Below are 19139 nucleotides of genomic sequence, written 5' to 3'. Positions count from 1 at the left end.
ATGCGCTGTCCGTGTGCTTAAAATAACACTGTGCTATCTTTGTCCCCTCATTTTCTGAAAATCAGGCCACCCCTTGTACAGTCTGCATTGCTCTTAAAACCTCTGAGTCATAATTAGTGATTAGTAATTCTACTAATCTTCTGTACAGATGGAGGCCAGTTCATTCTCAGAGACTGCAAAGAGGATAAAGCTATCAGTGCTGGAATATATTAGCTTAAATTCCCTCCCACACACAAATACACATGTTCACTTCTCCCCATTAATTGATCTGCCATTCATTTAAATGTGCATCAGAGGTGTGTTGGGGAAAGAGATGGGGAGAATGTCATCAGAAAGCTGAGGAGAGCCTGAATGTGCCGAGTTTAGCCATTAAAAGTCATTTTTGACASTCCAAGCAGTGCTAGGATCCAGACTGTGATGTTTTCTGTGGTTGCAGATGTGGGGTCAGTGCTCTGCTGGTGATGGGTGCCCCAAAGTGCATCTTCCTGCTGGCCTTGGGCACGAGTGTGGGCTGCCAGCAGAGCTCAAAATGGGTTTGTGGAAAGAAGGTTTTGTGCTTCTGTGGCACTGCTGGGGATGTGCTGGTTCCTGTTTTTACCTTGGCTGGGCAGTGGTTTGTAGGCAGGGTGATGTGCTGGTTCCTGGCTTTACCTTGGCTGGGCAGTGGTTTGTAGGCAGGGTGATGTGCTGGTTCCTGTTTTTACCTTGGCTGGGCAGTGATTTGTAGGCAGGGTGATGTTGGCTGGACACAGGGTGTGAGGTGTGAGCAGCGTGGGGTTAAACCACAGTGAAAGTGGCAGTGATTCCTCTCTCATACAGAGCACCCTGCATCTGTTCACCTCGCTGTGGGGTGGGCTGTGCTGCAATCCCTGTGGGGTCACCCTTTGTGCCTCAAGAGTTGCAGAAATTTCCCTGTGCTCAACTCCCAACAGCCTCTACCTGTTACAGGTGTGCTGTGTTTCTTTCAAGCCCTATTTTTTCTCTTTTAAAAAAGTTACCTGTACCTGTGAATTAGGCAGCCCAGGTCTGTGTTTGTTTGGAAGGCAGGGATCCTCCAAGGAGCTGTGCTCTTTCYCTCCTCCAGCTATTCCTGTCCCTGTGGTTATCCCAGCAGGGCAGAAGCTGGCACCACCCAGGTAAACCTTCACGTCATTTCTCTCAGGAAACATGACTCACTGTCTATTTTCTGTCTTGTTTTTGGGGCTTTGGAGTCTGTGTTTTGGAGACAAATGCACGTTTGTTGCTCTGAAATCCTCTCCCAAAACTGTCTCGCTGCCACCCCTGAAGTTGYTGGAGCAGTCTGGAGCAGCTGGCTGGACCTGACCTGGCACCCTCCTGCCTGATGTGGGGCCAGCTTATGGTTTTTTCATGAAACCTGTGATATTGAGTGTTGTGTGGAAAGCTTTTGTAGTCTCATGACCATGAGAACGTTGGCTTTTACAAAGGAACTTTGGGAAAAAAAGACAGCTCTTTGTCTGCAGCTTTTTGAGGGTTGGTTATTTGATCAAAGCTGCTTCTTCTGAACTGCAGGAGGGTGAGACACCTCTGGCACCTCGGTTATCCTGAGTGTCTGGGGTAGCTGCCCTCTGGAGGTGTCTGGGTTTGGTAATTTGGGGAGGGGAGGGGAGCAGGGCTGGCTCACCTGAGTGATGGCTGGACCAGGCAGTCCTGCTTCTCTCCCCACCGTTGTTGGGAAATTTCTGTCTTTGCAATGGAACCCATTCTTGGCCTCAAATGCTCAGTGCACAGAGCCTCCTGTTTGGGGCTTTGTTGGGCCAAAATGCCTTGAGACTTCAGAGAAGAGAGAGACACATCTCTGAGGATTTGCTTTCAAAAGTTTGACCCTGAGGTTCTTGCATTTTAAAATCAAGTTAGTTTGTTCCAGGTGTTGAACTTATTTTTTCCCCTATTAAAATAAATCCCTGGATTATAAAAGTTGGTGGGAAAGTCTTCATAGTTTGTGCTTTCTATGCATAGTGACTGCTCAGCTGGGAGTGTAAATAACTGAATGAGAGCRGTCAGATTTTGGAAGTGACTGCAGTGTAAATTTGAGATCTTGTGCCTCTTGTACCTGCCCAGGGTTCAGGCTGCAGCTCTGGCAGTTGCAGCTTCCTGGTTTGGGTGCACAGCTCTTCGGTGTTCTGTTATTTCATTTCCAGTGACAGCAGTGTCGTTGTTTGGCTTTTCTTTGAGGAGAGCAGTTTTTGTGCCTGTGTGACACCTGCACTCTGCCTGACACACTTACCCAGTTTGTGCTGCTGTCAGAGCTCAGGGGTGTGAAGGCTCGTGGGTTGATGTGCCAGTGGGGAAGGAATCAGGGAATCAAAGCAGAACTCGGTGTTCTGCACAGAGAGCAGCCTGGGAAAGGACAGCAGAGCAACAGGGGATGATTTACCCCTCAGCAGCAGCAAAGTGCACTCTGGAGCCCAGCAGCAAATTCACATTAATGGCCATGACTCTGAGCTGTGTCCATGCTCTTGGTTCCCTCCCCAGAGCGCAGCACCCACAGCAGAGCCGTGTCTGGAAAGCAGTTTGGGAATTTGCAGGGGAATGCTGTACCTGGGGGTGTGTGCTGCAGGAGGGTCTGTGGGGTGTGGGGTGAGGATGGGTGAGCTGAGAGCAGCTCTGGTTATCTCTGTTCCTGTATCCCTTCAGTTCAGCTGCTCCCTCTGCCAGGGGGCTCAGCCCTGCTTCAAGGGGTCAGACTGGGGATGGCTTTCTGAAATTTTAGTGCTGTGCCAAGTTTTGACCCCAGACAGGGGTTTGTAGGGTGGGGGAGCTGGGAGGGGCGATGGCAGCTCCCTGTGAGCACAGAGCTGGTGACATGGGGATCCTTTGCTGGGACACAGGGACTGTGATCACACACCGAGGTGTCTCACTGCCCCAGGACTGCTGCCTGTGCTSTGCCCTCGGTCAGTAACTGCTGGTTTTTCATTTTATTATAAAAGGGTTAATATCACCGACAGGAAAAAAAAMCAACAAAAAAMCAACCCAACTCACAATTGTAATGCTTTCCCATTTTTAACAATCCCATTTCAACCCTTTGTGTCTCCTGACTCACACTGGAAGAGCTTTTGTTTCTGAATCTCAAATCAAAGTAACAAATGCGAAGGTCACTTCCTTCAGATTTATATGGCAGCGGAAGAAGCCTGGCATCATGTCTCCCTTCTTCCCCAGCTCCAATGTGCAGAAAACATGAAGGCTTAGTGCCTKCACGCTGTGAATACTCCTTGGGTGTCTCCAGAGTGCGATGTGGAGGTAAGAGGCTGTGTTTTTCTGGTGTTCAGCAGTGACAGGTGATGTTTAGTGCTTTTGCAGTGAGTCCTGAGTTACACATGGTGCAGAGCTGGCAGCCAAAAGCAGCACGGAGCAGAGAAAGCTTGGGGTGGTGTAGGCTGAAACCTTTCTGCTTGCTCTTCTCTTTGCCTTGAGAGATCAGTCCATAAAAATTTCTTTGCATCTTTGGCACTCCATTGAGGAGATAAGGGGCTGTTTGTTTATCCCAGCATTTACAGCTGCTTTTTCCTGCCTTTGTTGTGAGTGCTGCCTTGGCTGCTGTAGGAAAGGGCTAAATCCAAGCTGGATTCTGGTAACTTTGCTGCAGCTGGAGCWGAGATCTGTAACTTCTGGCTAGAGAGAAAACCCCTTGACAGAGATTACCCTTATGGGCTGCTCTGAGATATGATTTAACCCGAACAAAGCACAGATTCATGAGGCCAGGGAAACGGCAGTCAGTGCCTGGTACAGTAACTCCTTTCAGCATGCAACTGTTAAATATCTCCTCATAAGGTCWCCTCCCTTCTCACCCCCCAAAAACCCTCGTGAAGAGGTTTTTTGGAGATGCAGCAGTGCACGTAGAGCTGGGGGGTAACAGCTGCTGAGAAAGATCCTTTGATCCACAGCACTCGTTTTGCTTTAAAAGAGAAATGTGGAGCCATCCAGATCAGCTCCCCGAGTGCCTGGGAAGGTGCTGGCACTGGGAATTGTTGGCTCCTCGCCTCCCCAGAAACACTGCTTGCTGCCTGCTCCAGCCCACAGCCACTGTTGTGACTTTTCTGGGTCTATTTGCTTGCTTTTTGCAGTTTTTTTTAAGAGTTACAGATTTAAAGGACTTGTGCTTTAGCCTTTTTTTAAATTATTTTTCATCTCGTCCTTCCCTGATGTCTGCCCAAGGCTGGCATTTGRGTTTCCTGAGGAGCAGCTGCCAAGAACAAATGGCTGGAAAAGTCTGGGGGGGATGAACTGAGTGCAGGGACCTGCATGGGGCAAGAGAGGAAGAGATTCAAGGTGCCTTCAGGGGATGAAATATCTGCTGCCTGGAGGGGATGGCAGATATTTGGTCAGGGCTTTCTCTGCCTGTGTGTCCCACCTTGGGARCCTTTGCTGGAAAACCCAACCCAGGGTGAGCAGGGAGGTGGTGGAGGAAACAGAGGAGCATCCTGTGAGAAGCTTTTGGGAATGGGGGAGAGCTTCAGGGCTGGGGAGAGGCAAAAAGGCATCCAGGGATGGCAAATTACCCTTCAATAAGAGTGCTTTTTAGTCTTCTGTAACTATTTCTGTAACAGSGAAAGCTGAGTTTGTTCAAGTGGGTCAGGGATGGCTTCTGGGGTGAGGTAAAACTCAGAAAAAGTTACCAGAAGCTCTGCACAGAATATCCCCTGAGATTGGTGTTGTAGAGACTTAAGCAAAGAAGCAGGAGCTTAACTGCTTTGCCTCCTGGCTGAGGAGCAAAGGTCAGGACAGGTCACAGGAGGGCGGGTGGCCRCTCCTGCCCCATGGTGGGCACTGGTCACTCAGGGACAGGGGYTCTGCTGCCTCCAGGCACTGCCCCTTCCCTGCTGCCTCTGTGTTTCTTCTGTCAGCATCAGGAAAGCTCTCTGATCCCACAGGATGGTTTTTTTTTTCCCCTGAATTCCCAGGAGAGTGCTCTGGAACAAACCTCACCGAGGGCTGTGTGCAGTCCTGACCTGCCTGCAGTGTCTCAGCCCTGCTGGTGATAAGCACAGCTCCAGCAGACTCAAAATTTACTGGCTGTGTTCTGCCAAGGAAAGCAGATGTTGGGTTTCATTGACTTGATATTTGTGGCAGATTTGTACTGATTGTTTCCTATTAATTTTCCTGATAGTTTTTTTTACAGGATTAGCTGTGCAGTCGCTGCCTGTTCTTTTCTGGCTGTTGCTCTAAGTACACTGCAAAGGGGCAGGAATGGGACAGCAGCACTTGTGGGATGATGTGACCATTTGAGAAACACTTCAGCTTTCAGCATGAGACACCTTTGAGGAGAATATTCTTGCAAGAAGGTGGCTGATCCTTCAAGAGGATAGCTGACCTCTCCCCCTCTGTCAGAGGGACTCAGCATTTGGGATAACCCTGCCAGAGAGATCCTGTGGCCTTTGGCAGTGCCAGCAGAGCTGAAATGCTGTCTGGATGCTGCTTGGCAGCTGGAAACTCTGGGGCCAGCAGAGCCAGGGAAGGTTTTTTTAGCAGTTTTCTTCCCTCTGCCTCCTCCCTTGGGGTCAGTGCTGCCTGTGCACTTGAGTGCTTTCATCGCTGGGTTGTGCACAGTGACACAAACCCCACGTGGGATGGAGCAGAGGCAAACACAGGAAGAGCCAGGGGTGGCATCAGGAAAGGCAACCACACTGTGAGATTTCCTCCTGGGGAGGAGAGGGGTGAGGTTTTCACATAGTCCTGGGAGGGGGCAAGAAGCTGCAGCTCTCCTGCTCTTGGAAAAGGGCTTTATCTCCTGGCTGGATTCATTATTTTGAAGAAGACTGCACAGATTTGTTCTCTGGATTTTAATTTATCGCTGTTCTTTGGTTTTGTTCAGTTTGGGGGGTTTTATTACTATGTGCTCATCATTATTTCTGAGAATTTTGGGGGAGGAGGKTGAGATTTAGAGCCCCACCACCTGCTGTTCTGAGTGGGATCTTTGTAGTTGCCCCAAGAGGCTGTGCCTGTCATCCTGTACAAACCATCATCAGATTCGAGTGGAAGAGTGCCTTGGATTTGCCATCCCCTGCAAGGAGAAATAATGCAATGAACGGGGGAAAGGAGGGGTTCATGGAAAGTCTGTTGGCACTTGGCCCTGCAGAGCCAGCAGGGAGGGAGAGCACTGGGGCTGTTCCTGTGCCAGACTCTTTCACTGGCTCAGCTGGTGGGGCTTACATGAAAGTCACTTGATGCTCTGCAGGAGCCCTTTTTTCATGGTATCTGCAGCTCCCATGGCTATTTTAGGAAGGTGCCATGCAACCCTGGGAGCCTCTGAGCCCCCTGTTCCAGGCACTCTGTTTTATCTCCAGCCCAAACTTCAGCAGAGCCAACATTTCCATCCAGAGCATCATCAAAGGGGCATGAAAGTGCAAAGCTTGCACTTTTCCCCAGCCTGTCTCATCTTAAAACGTTATTCCTGTGCGTGTCATTCAGTTTTGGCTTCAAGTTTCTGTCCCTGCCTGGCTGATCCTGAGACAGAGGGAACACCCTGAGGATGGGAATGGCTCTGTACAGTCCCTGCAATGCTGTGGGCAAGAATCCCCTGAGTGTGCAGAGCCAGGGTGGCCCCAGGGACAGGGGTGGCACTTGGGGTCACCTGGTGAGGCAGAATTGGTGCTACAGGGTGGTTTTCCAGGGCACAGAGGATGAAAGATGGAGCCAGCCGCTGTGAAACATCACTGGCTATTTAACATWAAGCAGATACTGGCTGCTGTTAAAGGTTAATGGTGAGATAACAAATGATTTAAGGCAAAATCCTGACCCTATTAAAATTAATGGCAAAATTAATTGACTACACTGGAGACAAGACTTCAGCCAAAGGGTTCTTTATGGCTTGAGGATTAGGCGGGAGAGGCAGTGTGTCTGGAGATGTGCTCTGCCCCCATGAAGCTGGTGGAAGCTCTGCCATTTCCCTCGAGGGGATCCCTGCAGGTTTATTGTGTCTGGGTGAGCCAGACTGTGGTGTTGTGGCAGGAGCCTGCTGGCTGTCCCAGGGCTGGGCAGAGACTGGGAAAATACGAGATTTTGGACCCAGAAATGACCTGTTGTGCATTGCAGGAGCCAGCAGTGAATCCAGAGGGGAGGGCACTGCACTGCTCTGTGCAAAGGAGCTGCTGGAGAGGCACAGTGGGGTGGGATGGGGCARTGGGATGGGGGAATGCTTCCAGATCAAGGAAGAGTGGAGCATTTCCACTCCCCATGCATCATTTTCACCCTGAGCACCTCTCACCATGGGACACTGGGTGGTGGCACCTCCACCAGTCAGGGAGGAGCTGTGGGTGTCACACAGGCTCCCCAGAATGTGCATCACCGTGTTTTTGGAGATCTGTGCAGATCCTTTAAAAAGCTTTCMTGGCAATGCTGGTATAACCCCAAACTTCTGTCTGTCATTTTYCTGCTTCTTCCTTAAAGTTCTGAGCCACTCCAAGTGCTGGAGCACGATGAAGCCTTGCTCTCCCAACAGACACACCAGGAAACTCTGAGGTCATTTAAACCATTAGAACTTTTCCCCTCTTCCCCCCAGCTGCATGCAGGCCCCTTCCTTCCAGAAGGACAGGCTTTAATTTTCCTGAGATGTGCCTGCTTAGGGCAGCTCCTTATTGCAAGACATTCTTGCATGTGATTTCACATTTTGAYCAGGCTGTGCACGTTCAGGAGCCAGACATGAGCTGGCTGCTTGTACCAGAGTCAGTGAAGCAGTGCTGATCTGAAGCAGCTGAGGAGCTGATCCTAAATGCCTTCAGAACCAAAGGAAAAAAAAAATCTAAATGCCAATGAAAATCTGAAGTCAGTGTAGGGGCTCCAGTGTTAAGCTTTGAAATCTCTTTCAGGCTTATGAGTTACAGAAGAGAGGTTTGGATAAAAAAGCAGAACCTTTACAAGAAATTATTGGTGAAGCTTTAATGGGTGGTTAACTGCAGCTCAGGTAGGGATTTGGAGGTGAAATCCTTTAAAGTTCCAGGCTGGTGCTCTGGGCTTGTGCACCTGGAAAGCAGCGCTGCTGCCTCTGAATYGCTGGCCAAAAGAGGGATGGAGGCATTTTGGGATGCCAAAGGGACATCACTACCTTCTGGGAGTGGGATTTTCTCTCTTTGGCTTTTTGTTACCTGCATTCTCTTCAATGCTCTGACTGCCCGAGGCACCGTGCTGTGCCTGTTTTAGGAATAAATGAGACAGTTTTTATGATCCATGTATTAATGATGTACCACAGTCCAATTTCTTGCTTTTCAAMCTGCAGGTTTAAGGCTGTGTGCTGKCCATTCAKTTAGTGAAAATGGTTCCCTTTTCTCTCTCATCACTGGGTGCATCAGTACAGGTGGGGTTTTTTTTCCCCCGCCTATAAAATACCTTTTTGGAGGGAAAAGGTTTGCTCTTTCCAAAGATTTTTTTGTGGAATTTAGGCTGTTAAAGGTTGGATGTGGATGGGGGTGGTTTTAAAGCTTGTRGTGGTTTAAAGCCCCTGTGCTGGGCAGGTTGCCCTTCCTCAGTGGTGCCATGTGTGTCCCCAAAGCGTGGCACATCCCCAGGGAGAGCAGCTGGGATGGCTGCACAGAGCTCTGGCACACACAGCTCCAGTTTGTCATCATAATGTGCAGCTTAGGGGTAATCCTCTCTTCTGTGGCCAGGCAGTTTTTAGGGTTTGGAGGTTTTTTTTTTAAATTTTTTTTTGTTTTCCCTAGACCTTTGAAACAAAAAAGGCTTAAAAATAGAAGTCAGTCACAGACAGGCCAAATGACTTCTTTGTAATTTGCCCAGTTCTGGGAGGAAAAATCAGACCTGGAGGGAGTGCAACAATTTGGGGTTTGCTCCTGACCCAGACCCTTCATGATTCTCCATTCCTAAGCTTCCCTGCAGGAGATGTGTTATTCTGGCAGCTTTTTTTTTTTTGGCTTAAGGGGTTTGGGTTTTTTTTGAGATTTCCTGTTTACACCCTAATTACTCTTTTCTTTTTCTTATTTTTTCCCTAACGGGATGACACACATGGATGTCTAAAAATATTGCATGTAAYAACCGGCTTTGCATAGGGAGGATGTTTCTGTCCGAGAGAAATGGCATAAATATCCTGCATGTGCTTCTTTCCCAAATAAACATTCAGGCTCAGGATGTCATAGGGAATATGTTTAAGTAGCCAAGAAGTCATTTTTTTTCTCTGCCTTGTTGATTTCTCTATTTTTTTTACAGGATGGATGTTTTGTTAAATCTGCCTTGATGATTTTAGGTGGAAAATTTGTCTTACTTTTTTGTCAGGAAAAAAAAAAGAGGACAAAATGTTGTTTCCTCCCAGCTAATGAAYCCTTTATGATAATGATAATTTGCTRTGGAGAATTACAATCTCACCATATGCTTTAATTTCCACCCATGGATATTCTGAGAACTGTTTTTTTCCTTCATTATCTGCCTTTTTTACTGAAGATTTGGCTGAATCAGATTCTTGCYGACAGCCTGTAAGTTAGGAGAGCTGCAGTATTTTGATATAACTGTATTTCTGCATTGGACAGTGTTTGCCTCCTCTCAGTCCTTTCCATTTTTGAGGTTTTGTTGCTTACTTATGTGCAGAGAACACAAGTGACTTCAGGAAACAATAAAAATCCAGCATCCCAGTCTCTCAGTATGGCTTTGCCAAAAATAGGGCTGTGTAATGTCTCTCTCCTAATTTCCTGTTGGGAACCAGATGAGACACAGGGATGCCTCATGAATTTTATGCTGCTACTTCTTTTACTGRGTAATAGCTTAAATATTAGCAGCTTTTTCAAAATAACTGCTAAGACAACCAGTTTGGGGGCACGTTGCAAAAATTGTTCATTTGTGCAGACAATGCCAAATCAATGAGAATAAGCTGAAAACAGATGTGTGTGTGTATAAATATCTCAAGACTGTTCACACCAGCTCTTGACTGAGCCAGACAGCTGTGCTTGTCTGGTGATGGAAGGTTCCAACACATAGAAAATCAATTATATTGTTGAGATTAGCAGGGCATCCTGAATTAAAGAGAAAGGAAATGTGTCAGTGAGGGCTCCAGGGTGTTGGGTCTTTGAGGAGCCCAGTGCTCTGRGAGTCAGGAGACAGCACAAATCCCTTCCCAGAGCCTGAGGAAACAGACCTGGAAGCGGATGTGCTGTGGGGAATAAATCAAATAAATCACACCAKTGTCAGTGGGGGAGTTGAGTTAAAAACGAGTCCTTTGCTGCTCCGGCTCCAGGAGCTCAGAGTCTCCAGCTGCTGAGCTGGAGGCACCTTCCACAGCCAAAATCCATTGATGAAAGTGATGGAAACATCTTTGTGAAGCTCTCCAGCCTTTCTTCAGGCARGAGGATGGGACCAGATGATTGGTASCTGTGACTGGAGCACTGCTGTGGCATTGCTGTGCCACTGTCACATCCTCCATGGGACTGTGTGACGCTGCTGGACAGTGATGGACGCTCCAAAGCTTGTGAGGTGAGGTGAGCTTGCAGCTGCAATCGCTGCCAAAGCTTTTGGTTCTCCCTCCAGGACAGAGCAGGCGTGTGAAATGTGAGTTTTGCCTTGCACATCAGAGCTCTGTGTGCACAGGGAGAACGCTCCATGTGAGAGGAGAGAGCCGTCTCCTGGAGATGACCTCTCTGGTGGGCGACATTCCTGCTGTGGGATGGGCTTGTGCTTCCCTGTGCTGSTAATTTGGAGTGATTTGCTTCTGATCATTAGCACGTGGTAAGCCAAGTGAATGCTCTCTGCCCCATCAGGAATGGGGTGGGGATGTTTGGAGTGAGCTCCTGCACTGCTGTGGGATCTGGGGGGTTGTGGCTGCAGTTTGGGGTGTGCAGGAGGAGGAGGGCTCAGACTGGCCAGCTTTGTGTAGGATTGGAGCAGATGCAGAGCTGGTGGTGACCCCAGCAGGTTTGTGTTCCTCCCTCAGGCTGTGGTGCCACACTGTGAGTATCCTTGTGTCTGATCCTGGCTGGGGACGGGCTGGGAAGGCAGAGCAGTGCAAGCAGCTCTTGGAGCTACAGCCACAGGCATTCCATGGCCCTGGACACCGCTGTCCTGTGGCTTAGTCCATGTCATAGAGTATTCTGGGGTTGACACGAGCCCCTGGCCATGGAGAGCTCTGGGGACATGGATGGGACGTTGGTTTATCACAGCAATGGCAYTTCAGGGTGCTTTATCACTGAGTACCTTGGCATTTTCTGCAACTTCTTGGCTGAGCYTTCCAGCACTCTGGGAATTGCCTGAGCTATTCCTGAGCAAAGATTCCTGGTGTCTCAGCTTTKAAGTGTTGTCTCTATCTGTGTATGTAAATCAGACTTCTAAGCTGTTTCCTTATGTTGTACCATCAGTAAAATCAGGGATAATTATTATCTTCAGGGGTGTCATGAGATTTATTTACTTTTGAGGTGCTTTGCAATTATCTTGGATAGCTGAATAGAAGTACAGATGAYGCTTGGTATTTCTTTTATGTTTTAATCCTTCTAGATACCTTTCTTTCTCCTCATCACAAGGCTTTGTGGATGTGTTTGCTATAACAGAAACATTTTTTACTTAACAACAGACAACCGAGGCAATTAAARCAGTCAGAAGTGATTAATGTGATTGTGCTGGGTGAAAGCTAAAGCAGCTCACAATGAAATAATGGCAACCCTCGTGYTATCTCAGAGCAACAGATGGGGAGTGATGTAAAAACACCATTGGATCAGAGTGGGGCAGATGTGTGTGAGTGTGTAAGAGCCAGAAATGCACTGCACCTTGAAGGGTGCACTGATGAGGTGATTAATTGATGGAAATGTGCAGCTTAGTTATGAGTGTGCCATGGCAGCCCTTCAGCACCCAGGAGCAAATGGAGCTGGGAGTGGATCCTAATGGATTTCAGGGCTCTGGGCACTGTTTGGACAGCAGATAAATCCCAGGGGGTTTATCTGAGACCCCTGCAAACTGGAATTGGGGTGGTGTATCTTTGCTCCCAGAACCCGAGGGTTTGATGGGGATGATGTCTCTGCAGAGCAGCACCAGGGGATGCAGTGGGGGGATCACCCTGCTCCCAACTCCTTCCTGCAAGATGTGCCACTCCCACCCTGCACTGCTGTACAAAGCCATTTCTTRGCAGTAAGAGGGAAAGGAAGGGATTTCTTTCCTCCAGTCTCTCTGTGAACGGTTCTTGTGCCAGAATGGCCATTCTGGTGTGCGATGTGATGTTTGGCTCTGCCCTAAGCTGCCAGTGCTGGGGCGCAGATGCTGCAGCCCSGTTTTCCCAAACGCTACAGAGAATTGTGCCTGCAGGAGCTCATCTCTGACCTGCTTGCCGAGCTCCTCAGGAGGGCACTCCCTCTCGCCTTTTGGTCCAAGTGAGCTCAATTATTGGAACAATGATGCTTTGTTGATTTGGGCRCTCCAGGCTGGTGACAGAGGCGGCTGTGTCCCTGCAGYCCCCGCTGWGCAAACGGGGTCGTGCTGGGCAGAGCTGGGAGGTCTCCTCAGTTCTGCTGTAATCACATAAAAATTGAGTTTATTTTTAAGTTTTTGGGTGTGCAGCATGCACAGGGTAGGAGCTGGTGGGAGGCACTGGTGGCACTGGAGCTCAGCCCTGTCCTTGTCCCTGTCCCTGTGGAGCCAGAGGGATGTGAAAGGACAAACCGGTGCGTGTTACTGTTGAATCCCTCGGGGAGCCCCTGTCTAAGCAAAACACCCCCGGCTCTGCTCACAGCTCACARTTTATAGTCGGCTGGAAGCTTGTGCTGTCACAAAAATGAGTTACTTTGAGGCTGGGAGAATAAATAGGAGAGCCAGGTTTCCTTCACCGGCTCTCAGCTGGGGAGTGTTGCAAAGCTGGTCCTCACTGAAGCTGCTGAAAGGCCCAGAATTAGAACAGATATTAAATAATGTAAAAGCTTGCATTGAAATGTATTAGATTTCAAAGGGCAGATATTAAAAGGRCATAATGGCTCTGAATGGCTTGCCTCTTAAAAGAGAGGGAGACTTCGTTTGCAGGAGATAAATGTGAGATGAAATGGTGGCTCAGATACAGCATCAGAGCTTGCAGAGCTCATCTTATTCTTTATCACGCAGTTCAAGCACCTTCTTGGTGTGAGCAGCCCCTGTATAATAATCCTGTGGGGGCAGTGACTTCCAGTAGCTGTCCAAGGGAAGATGTTCTGTGCTGGTGGAGACAGAAGGTGATCCCTTCTGGACAGTCACTGGACCAGTCTGGGCTGACCCATCTGCAGGGAGGGTTGGCTCCATCTCGGTTTTGTGGGTCCTCTACTCCTGACCAGAGCCAAAGGCTGTGGYTGTGGTATGGCCAGGCTGGCTCATCCTCACATTTCATTCTCRCAGCATTTATGGTTTTTAATCTGATCCTGAGTGCTGCTAAGCACCCTTAATTCCAGCTTGAAGTTGGCTGGARCTGAGAGTGCTGAGGCAGATGAGTCCTTGGGGAAGGGCTCTGGAGCTGATTCCCTTACCCCTACAGATCAGACTCTGGCTTCACTCTGTCCTTGTCCCCAAGGCTCTYGTGCTCTGTGAAATCCAGGAAAGCCAGGACTGTGTCCTTCTGACAGGGCTGTGTTGCTGTCTTTGCAGATGACCGAGGGCCGGCACTGCCAGGTGCATCTCCTCGATGACAGGAACTTGGAGCTGCTGGTTCAGGTACAGACCTCACTTTTTTTGGGGACTGGCAGCCACTGCCAGAATCCTCTGCTTGTTTTCTTTGGGGGCTGAAGTGAGGGTTGAAGAAAAGTTACAGCTCTTACTAGAAAAGCTCACAGAAGTGGAATAAGCTCAGGTGTATGTGCTTCTCCTGACACCTGGATTAGCAGAAGGGTTTCCCGGGGCATCGTGGTCAAAATCCCTGCCATCAGCTCTACATTTGGTTTTTGCTTTCACCAAAATTAGTAAGTGTATTAAAAACACCTCTTGTGGTGGTGTTTTTTGGAATTTGGATGGGAAGAAAACTGTGGTTTTGAGGATGTTTTATTCCCATAACAGAACCCAAAACAGAACCCACAAGATCCTCCACTACACGATATTTTCTTAATTGAAAAATCCTTCCTGCTACAAGAGCAGGAAAGCCTGAGATGCTGACATGTAGTCCAGGAAGAGGAAAGCAGCATTCAGCCTGCTGCCCTTCAGCTTAATGTCATGGATTAAGCCCAGAATTGCCTCTCTATCCCACACATCCCACACCACTCCTGATATGTCACTTCTCCATTGAGTTGTACAACAGGGTTTTAAGAYGGTCATGACAACTAAGATGTCAGTATTTGCAGAGAAAAATTTTATTTTATATGAAAAGCCTGGACTGAAATGAATAAAACTATTTCTGTTCTTTCAATAGCCCAAACTTTTGTCTCGGGAGTTACTGGACCTGGTGGCCTCACACTTCAACCTGAAAGAAAAGGAGTATTTTGGGATAACATTTATTGATRATACGTGAGTGTGTTTATTTATTTTAAACAGCTGTGTGATTATTGCAATATGAAACCTTATCTCTGACACTGTGGCAGCTTRGCATGATGGAAAAATAGCTTTTTCAAAGAAGAAATATTTTCCTACCTTGTGCTGTACTGCTTGGCTAGGCAAAGGAGAAGGCACAAAATAGAAAATACTTGGAATATATCTTCTGGGCAGAAACGAAAGAATTCTTGTAAAATACTTTCCTGATGCTTTCACATTTCATTTTTGTCTCACAAGGAGAAAAAACTGATGCAGTGATAATTTCCCATGCGAACACCCTCAGCTTTCCTCCTCTGCACTTTTTAGTAACAAGAAAAAGCTGGGTTTTTTTGTGTTTATTTGCAAAATGAATTCCTCCTGTTGCTTTGCACCTGAATCACAAATGTATCATTGAGTCTTTTAACCCCAAATTTCCCGAGCAGAGTGAGCTGTGAGGTTATTCCTGTGTTGCTCTCACTGAGCTGGGGTGTGATGCTGTGTCCAGGCTCTGCAGYGCTGTGGGAGATCTGTTCTGTGGCATTAACCCAGAGCCAGCGGGGTCAGATGGAATCTCAGCTCATCCCTCTGCAGGGCACTGAAATTTCTCCCCAAATCTTCTGGGTGCAGGGCCAGAATCTCCAGAGGAGTTACCTGCAGCTGCCCCCGAAAAGCTGGAGCAGAGGTGCTCAGGGCAGTGGGGACATGGAGTTATTTCTCCATTATCTAACAGGGATAAATTCATTCCTGCTGCTCTCCACTGCCATTTTCCACACCATCCTTCCCCTGCACATCCCATCAGAGCCATGCTGTGGATGTGGGACTGGCCCTGGGGACGTGCTGGAGTCCCAACTCTGGGTTATTTTCACCAGCCACTCTCACCTTGGGCTGTCCTTAAAATATTTTTGCCACATCCTTGTCCTATCACTCGCTGGAAAATACTTTCCCCCAGCTCTCCTGTAAATCCCTCGAGGATGCTGTTTGCTCTTGGCTTATTTTTATCCCCAGAAGAGCTGCCATGGAATTCTTGCGGATGTTTTTGGTTGCTGGCACTGAGTCGTGGTGAGGTTTACAGTGCTGCCAGGGGATTATCTAAAAACTGCTGGCTTCCCCAGAAACTCCAGTGAGATTCCAGGGCTGGGTGCTCGGAGGGAGCGTGTGGCCTCTGGAGGGCACCCATGGCTCAGCCTTTCAGGGTTAAGGGTTAGGGAAAGAAAGAAAGTCATTCCAGGAGATGTTTGCCTGCCTTGGAGCTGAGTCTTGAACTTTCTAAAGTAACGTTTGGAGTAAACACAGGCACTGAAAAGAACCAATTTCTGTGTTTTCCATCCCGGTTTTTAACCATTGGAGTAAACACAGGCACTGAAAATAACCAATTTCTGTATTTTCTATCCTGGTTTTTAACCATTGGAGTAAACACAGGCACTGAAAAGAACCAATTTCTGCGTTTTCCATCCTAGTTTTTAACCATTGGAGTAAACACAGGCACTGAAAAGAACCAATTGTCTTTTCCATCCAAGTTTTTAACCCTTGGCGTAAATGCAGGCACTGAAAAGAACCAATTTTTGTGATTTCCATCCCAGTTTGTAACCCTCTCCCCATCCTGTTTCCATAGAGGTCAGAGTGTCTGGCTGCAGCTGGATCACCGTGTCCTGGACCATGATTTGCCCAAGAAACCAGGGCCAGCAACTTTGTACTTTGCTGTTAGGTGAGTAATTGTTTCCACCAGGCAAACATTGCCCCTTGGGTTTATTCATCACCAGGGGGTTTTGTTTGAAAGAACTGATTACAGGTTTGATAAAGGAAATAAATGTCCAAGCAATGTGTTATTTTTAGAAGGAGATTAGGCCYTGGCTAAGTGCTGCTCTTTTTTGAATTTAACTATGAAATAAAATAGGTTGGAACCTGCTACTTTTTAAACTGTTACTTGGACATTGTTCCTGGGGTGGGTTGGGTTTGGTTTGTTTTTTTTTGTTTTTGTTTCAAACCTCATATTTTAAATATCTTCTTTGSCTGACTTGCCTTTAAGTGTGCTAAATTGCACTACAGTTTATTCAAACCATTGTACTTATTTTTTTCCTTCTGTTTACTTAAGGTTTGTCTGTACTTTAAAGGGATTGCTGATGGCTCCTTTGCTCACAGCTTAACCAGTCCCCAAGAGAGAACAAAATCCCTGACAAAATGATGATTTTGGCCAATGTAATTGCATTACTTTAGGGCTGCTGCTGGCAAAGCTCTGCTGGTTAAGGGCCTGAAAAAAAAAAAAACAAAACATGTCCTGCGAAACAGAGCTGTGCTGGCAGAAAAGATCAAGCAGCATATTCTCAGTATTGTTGGAGTTTTTGTTTTTCTTGCAGTCTATGAGGGAAAATGAGAGCAGACTGACCTCATTTGCTTTTCAGATCTGGGTAAATTTATGCCTTGTGTGCTTAATTATTGGAAGCACTTGCAAGGCAGAGCCTCTTGTAGCTGGGTTGGTTGGCTCTGTCTCCTCATGTTCCCCATTGGTCATCAGGGGAATGGGACAAACAAGTGGCACTTTGTTCTGGCTGAATACGTGCTCATGTGTGAGGGTGTTCAGAGCTCCTCTTCCACCCTTTTAACAGAAAGAAAAGAAAAATCCGTTTAGAAAGGGATTGATGGACTCTCYACTCTATTTACAATGCTTGATGAGGATCTGGAGGATAAAGCCTATGRCTGCCCAAGGAAGCTGTGAAGAATTCTCTGACTTTTGAGCATTCTTTTGGTTGGRATTGATGCTGTTTGCTCATGGGGTTCATTTTGGCCCTCTCTGTTGCAAGATGGTCCTGGACAGGACGGGGTGTGCAGAGACTTGGGCAAGAGTTCATGTKTGAGGAGTGGGCTTGGAAGGGAATTCCAGGAGGGAATTTTGAGCCTGACTTCTCTGGGGTTGTGAGATCCAAAGCAGGTAACCAAAGAGKGCAGGCATTGAGATGTAGAGCAGGAGGATACACAAATAATTAGCACTACAGAAACTGTCTGATCCACAGAAAACAGGTATTCCAGCAGAAAAGGCACCTCAAAACCTGAAATTTCCACTTGCATTAATGGAAATGGAGGAATCCCCAGTTCCCTGATTTTTCTTCATCACTTCTCATCCTTGAGCTTTTGCTGTTCAACGAGGAAACGTGTGATAATCCTTTGAGATTTTAATTATTGCCAGCTGGCATGAACTCAATCCAGCCACAGAGGTTTTGGGATGGCACACTCAGCTGAAGGGCTCTGTAATGCAGATTGAGGATTTACAGAAGCATCATTCTAGTTTCAAGAATGCTGACAGCGTCGGAAATAGAAGCAGAATGTGCACTTTATGGTGTTCCCAAATGTGCCTGTCATCCCCTGAACATCCTTATCTCCGTGCTGCAGTGTTCCCCATCTGGCTGATAAGAGGGTACAGWTTGTACTGTGGAGAAAATGGAGCACAGGGACACAGCTGGGGTTAGGGGCAGTGCCCCCTGTGCCCTCACCCTAAAGCCACAGATCCCACAGCTTTGTACCAGCAGTGACTGGGAGTTGCCTCTCCTCAAAGCAGAAGGGTAAGCCAGCCACTCCTGACCCTGGCTGAAAGAARCTGCAAGTGCAAATGAGGTCCTTAATTGAGAAAAATCACATTTTAGTGCAGTGAAGGCTTTAGCAGGGTGAGGAAGGTCCACTCTGGGAAAGGAGGAAGAGTGTGGGTCCTGCCCTCTGCTCTGCATTTCTAAAGAGAAACACTCCAAGGTATTTAAAGTAAAGTTTAGCAAAGCTTTTGGAAAAAAAAAAACTTATCAGGTGAGATGTCAAGAGGGTGGAAATACCTGTGGATCGTAGAGTTCATGGGGAAAAGTGAGTCATGGAAAAGTATAACAGCTTTTCAGATGTCTGGGGCAGGCTGCTGGGCTGCCCCTTGGACAGGCTGCATGCCTGTGAAATGGRTGAATTATCTGCAGAGGCGTTCTGGAGAGTGCTTTCAAATTAATTGGATGGAACACGCTGCAGGAATGTGAAATATTAAAGCAATTACTATTTAATGTGCCACTTTCCTGAAGTCACAGCATAAACACTGCAGAGATTCCTGACACGTGTGGCAGGTCCCAGTTTCACTGCTCCCCACCCTGTGCTCTGTGCTGGGGACTTGTCCCAAAGCCTTGCAAATCATCTGTGCCAAGGTGATCATCAGGGGATGGAGCTTGAGGAGCCTGAGGAGCACCGTGGGGCCATGGGAGGGGTTGGTCTGGTTCTCATTGTCCTGTGGTTGCCATTCAACCCTCTTGCTGTCCAGGACAAGGCACTGGGCAGCTCTGGGGTGATCTGCATTGCTGATGCTGGTGCTGATCCAGGTCTTTGCTTGGCTGTAAAAAAATTTGTATCTTCTGCCTGGCGTTTCATGGGAGCATCTGGACCTGGAGTGAAATTATTGGCTCTGATTAATGTTCCTCTCTCCTCCTGGGAGGAAGGTGCTCCTGCAGGGCTGCCAGCAGCCCCTCTCCTCCAGCAGAGTGCTGGAGTGGCTTCCCCACCTGMAACACCTTTGTGGTTGCCTTTTCCACTGCTGTGCCTTTACCTGCAGAGGAGGGATTGCTCCTTTAGCATTCAACAGGGTTTTCATCTCACTTGGAAAGTCATCAGGACATCACAGGATCTGTTGAATCAGGAGCCCCTGTTCCTGTGTGCTGTCAGCCTGTGATTTCTGCTYGTTCCCTCCTAACAGGCAGGAAATTAAGTGCAGTAGCTCATAGTTCCTCTGY

The 19139-nt window shown here is 47.8% G+C and overlaps 1 protein-coding gene across 3 annotated transcripts in view; it reads left to right on the top strand.

Annotated features, from left to right (window-relative positions):
* The window catches only part of FRMD4B (FERM domain containing 4B), an 89273-nt gene that overhangs the window by 18605 nt on the left and 51529 nt on the right, over window positions 1-19139 (top strand). For 2 of the 3 annotated variants that reach the window (XM_057366375.1, XM_057366374.1), the window contains exons 2-4: window positions 13543-13608; window positions 14297-14391; window positions 16007-16099. In XM_057366375.1, the coding sequence (XP_057222358.1) occupies window positions 13543-13608; window positions 14297-14391; window positions 16007-16099 (254 nt within the window). Of the gene's footprint in view, window positions 1-3209; window positions 3259-13542; window positions 13609-14296; window positions 14392-16006; window positions 16100-19139 lie in introns of those variants that run through there. The other variant, XM_057366377.1, reaches the window with a different exon arrangement.

The sequence above is a fragment of the Malurus melanocephalus genome, unplaced genomic scaffold (genome assembly GCF_030028575.1).
Source record: "Malurus melanocephalus ecotype Western Australia unplaced genomic scaffold, MMel_1.1 scaffold_64, whole genome shotgun sequence".
NCBI lineage: Eukaryota > Metazoa > Chordata > Aves > Passeriformes > Maluridae > Malurus > Malurus melanocephalus.
The sequence above is the reverse complement of the archived record's forward strand: the minus strand, read 5'-3'. Positions and strand labels throughout refer to the sequence as shown.